Source organism: Mirounga angustirostris, unplaced genomic scaffold (genome assembly GCF_029215605.1).
Source record: "Mirounga angustirostris isolate CCGP_5_RB_7025 unplaced genomic scaffold, mMirAng1.0.hap1 SCAF_10, whole genome shotgun sequence".
NCBI classification, from domain to species: domain Eukaryota; kingdom Metazoa; phylum Chordata; class Mammalia; order Carnivora; family Phocidae; genus Mirounga; species Mirounga angustirostris.
In genome coordinates, this window is record NW_026991718.1 from 56,091,506 (window position 1) to 56,095,590 (window position 4,085).

General features: G+C 35.5%; 1 protein-coding gene across 1 annotated transcript; it reads left to right on the plus strand.

Annotated features, from left to right (window-relative positions):
* The first annotated feature begins 3,588 nt into the window (after positions 1–3,588).
* On the plus strand, positions 3,589–3,759 carry LOC123850500 (small ribosomal subunit protein uS14-like). The gene has a single exon (XM_045883772.1). The coding sequence runs from the start codon at positions 3,589–3,591 to the stop codon at positions 3,757–3,759; it is 171 nt and encodes a 56-aa protein (XP_045739728.1).
* Positions 3,760–4,085: the final 326 nt, after the last annotated feature.

Consider the following 4,085-nt stretch of genomic DNA (forward strand, 5'->3'; position numbering starts at 1 on the left):
TAGGCCAAATGGACTTAATGGACATATATGGAACGTTCCATCCAAAAGCAGCAACTTATTTTCCTCAAGTAAAAATGGAATATTAGCCAGGATCGATCATATGTCTAGTGACAAAATAAGTCTCAATAAATTCAAGAAGACTGAAATTATATCAAGCATTTTCTCCAAACACAATATTATGAAACTGGAAATCAATTACAAGAAAAAAACTGGGAAAACTGCAAAAATGTAGAGCTTAAACAACATGCTACTGAACAACAAATGAGCCATTGAAGAAATCAAAGAACAAATAAAAAATTGAGAGAGACAAATAAAAACAGAAAAATGATCTACCAAAATCTATGGAACACAGCTGAAGTGGTTCTTAGAGGGAAGTTCATAGCAACACAGGCCTACCACAAGAAAAAAGGAAAATCTCAGACAATCTAACTTTACACCTAAAGGAACTAGAAAAAGAAAAACAAAGCCCAAAATTAGTAAAGGAAGGAAATAAAGAGCAAAAAAATAAATGAAATGGATACTAAAAAAACATAGATCAATGAAATTAAAACTGGTTCTTTGAAAGATGGACAAAATTGACAAACCATTAGCTAGACTAAGAAAAAGAGAGGACTCAAAATCAGAAATGACAAAGGAAAACTTACAACTAATACCACAGAAATACAAAGGATTTATCATAATTATATGCCAACAAACTAGACAACCCAGAAGAGATGGTTAAATTCCTAGAAACATACAATATTCCAAGACTGAATCATGAAGAAATAGAAAATCTGAATAGATCGATTACTAGTAAGGAAATTGACTTAATAAAAACCTCCCAACGGGCGCCTAGGTGGCTCAGATGGTTAAGCGTCTGCCTTCGGCTCAGGTCATGGTCCCGGAGTCCTGGGATCGAGTCCCGCATCAGGCTCCCCACTCTGTGGGAAGTCTGCTTCTCCCTCTGCCTCTCTTTCTCTCTCTCATGAATAAATAAATAAAATCTTTAAAAAAAAAAAAACCTCCCAACAACCAAAAGTCTAGGACCAGACAACTTCACTGGTGAATTCTACCAAACGTTTAATGATTTAATACATGTCCTTATCAAACCCTTCCAAAAAAATTGAAGAGAACGAAATGCTCCCAAACTCATTTTATGAGGATCGGCATTACCCTGTTACCAAAACCAGACAAGGACCCCACATACAAAAAAAGAAAAGTACAGGCTAATATCCTTAATGAACATCGATGCAAAAATACTCAAAAATATTAGTAAACTGAATCTAACAACACATCTAGAAAATCATACACCACAATCAAGTGGGATTTATTCCAGGGATGCAAGGGTGGTTCAACATCTGCAAATCAATCAACATGATACACTACATTAACAAAATGAAGTAGTCAAATCATACGATCATCACAATAGTGCAGAAGGAGCACTTTGACAAAATTCAACATCCATTTACAATAAAAACTCTCAAAGTGGGTATAGAGGAAACGTACCTAAACATAAAGGCTACATAGGACAAACACACAGCTGACATCATACTCAATGGTGAAAAGCTGGAAACTTCCTCTAAACAAGACAACAAGCCTAGTCTCGCCACTTTAAAAAAAAAAAAAATTATTGTTATGTTAATCACCATACATTACATCATTAGTTTTAGATGTAGTGTTCCATGACTCATCATTTGTGCGTAACACCCAGTGCTCCATGCAGAACGTGCCCTCCTCAATACCCATCACCAGGCTAACCCATCCCCCCACCCCCTCCGCTCTAGAACCCTCAGTTTGTTTTTCAGATCGCCACTTTTATTCAACACAATATTGGAAGTTCTAGCCACAGAAATGAGGCAAGAGAAAGAAATAAAAGTCATCTGTATTGGAAAGGAATAAGAAAAGCTGTTATTATTTGCAGATGACATGACACTTAATACAGAAAACCCTAAAGACTCCGCCAAAACCTGTTAGAACTAATAAATGAATTCAGTAAAGTCGCAGGATAGAAAATTAACTTACAGGTTATACACAAACAATGAATCACGGAACACTACATCAAAAACTAATGATGTGATGTATGGTGTTTAACATAACAATAAAAAATAAAAAAACAATTAACTTACAGGGACGCCTGGGTGGCTCAGTCTCAGGTAAAGCGTCTGCCTTTGGCTCATGCCATGATCCCAGGGTCCTGGGATCAAGTCCCGCATCGGGCTCCCTGCTCAGTGGGGAGCCTGCTTCTCCCTCTGCCTGTGCTCTCTCTCTCTCTCTGACAAATAAATGAATAAAATCTTTAAAAAAAAAAAAGAAAATTAACTTACAGAAATCAGTGGCATTTCTATACATTAATGATAGATTATCAGAAAGAGAAATTAAGAAAATATAATCCCACTTACAACCACATCAAAAAGAATAAAATACCTCGGAATAAATTTAACCAAGGAGGTAAAAGACCTATACAATTAAAACTGTGAGACGCTGATGGAGACTGAAGATGACACAGATAAATGGAAAGATATTCTGTGCTCATGCATTGGAAGAATTAATATTGTTAAAATGCCAATACTATAATTCAATGTGACTCTTATCAAAATTCTAATGGCATTTTTCGCAGAACTAGAACAAATAATTCTAAAATTTGTATGAAACCACAAAAGATCCAAGCAGCCAAAGCCGTTTTGTTCTTGAGAAAGAACAAAGCTGGAGGTATCCTGCTGACTTCAAACTATATTACAAAGCTATAAAAATAGCCACACAGATCAATGGAACAGAACTGAGAGCCCAGAAATAAACCCGTGAATATATAGACAATTAATTTACAATAAAGGAACCAAGAATACACAATGGAAACAAGATAGTCTTTTCAATAAAAGGTGCTGGGAAAACTGGACAGTCACATGCAATCGAATGAAACTAGACCACTATCTTACACTATACACAAAAATGAACTCAAAAAGGATAAAAGACTTAAATGTAAGACTTGAAAACATAAAGTTCCTAAAAGAAAACATAGATGGTAAGCTCCTTGACATCAGTCTTAGGATATTTCTGTGGATCTGACCCCAAAGGCGAAGGAGAACAAGCAAAAATAAATAAATGGGACTACATTACACTAAAAAGCTTCTGCACAGTAAAGAGAATCATCATCAAAACAAAAAGGCAACCTCCTGCATGGGATAAGATAATGGCAAATTACATATATAATAAGGGGTTAATATCCAAAATATATAAAGAACTCATACAACTTAACAAAAAATGAACAACCCAATTAAAAAATGGGCAGAGGATCTATATGGATATTTTGGAGGCGATCACTCTGTAATACCAATTTTACCTCAATAAAAGAAAAAAGAAAAAACAATTCACCTTTTCAGAGTGTGACCTCAAAAGAAAATCAAACAACAACAACTAACTCCCCAACCCTCATGACATCATAAATGAAAAGAGAATTTTATTGTATATAAATTATTCCTTAATGTAAAAAATAAAAAAAAATCCAAGACAGGTGGATTATAATTACATTTCCCTTTTAAAAAAGGCATTTCTATTTTCTGATTGTAAAAGGACAATTGGCACCTTTTGCTTCGTTGCATCTGAGAGAGCAAGATGGGTCACCAGCAGCTCTCCTGGAGCCATCAGAGGAAATTTGGCCAGGGTCCTTGTTCTTGCTGCGTCTGCTCAAACACACACCATCTGATCCGGAAATACCGCCTCAGTATGTGTCGCCAGTGTTTCCATCAGTACGCAAAGGATATAGGCTTCATTAAGTTGGATTAAATGAACTTCCTTGAATGGGTCATCCAAGATACCTACCCTAACTGCAGATATCCAAGATACCTACCTTAATGCCAACTCATTGTACATAAAATAAAAATACTCTAATTATGAGTGCTTGAATGTGAAAAAAAAAAAAAAAAAAAAAGGACCATAGGCAAATTGTAGACATTTGGGGAAAATGTACAAAGAATGTACATTCCATCACTTGCAGAAAATATTTCCTGCTATCATCTTTGTAGACCCACAAACTGGGACCATGCTGTACACATTTGCTTTCTGAAATACACATTTTGCTTTCTGAACCATATTAAGCACATTTTCCATGT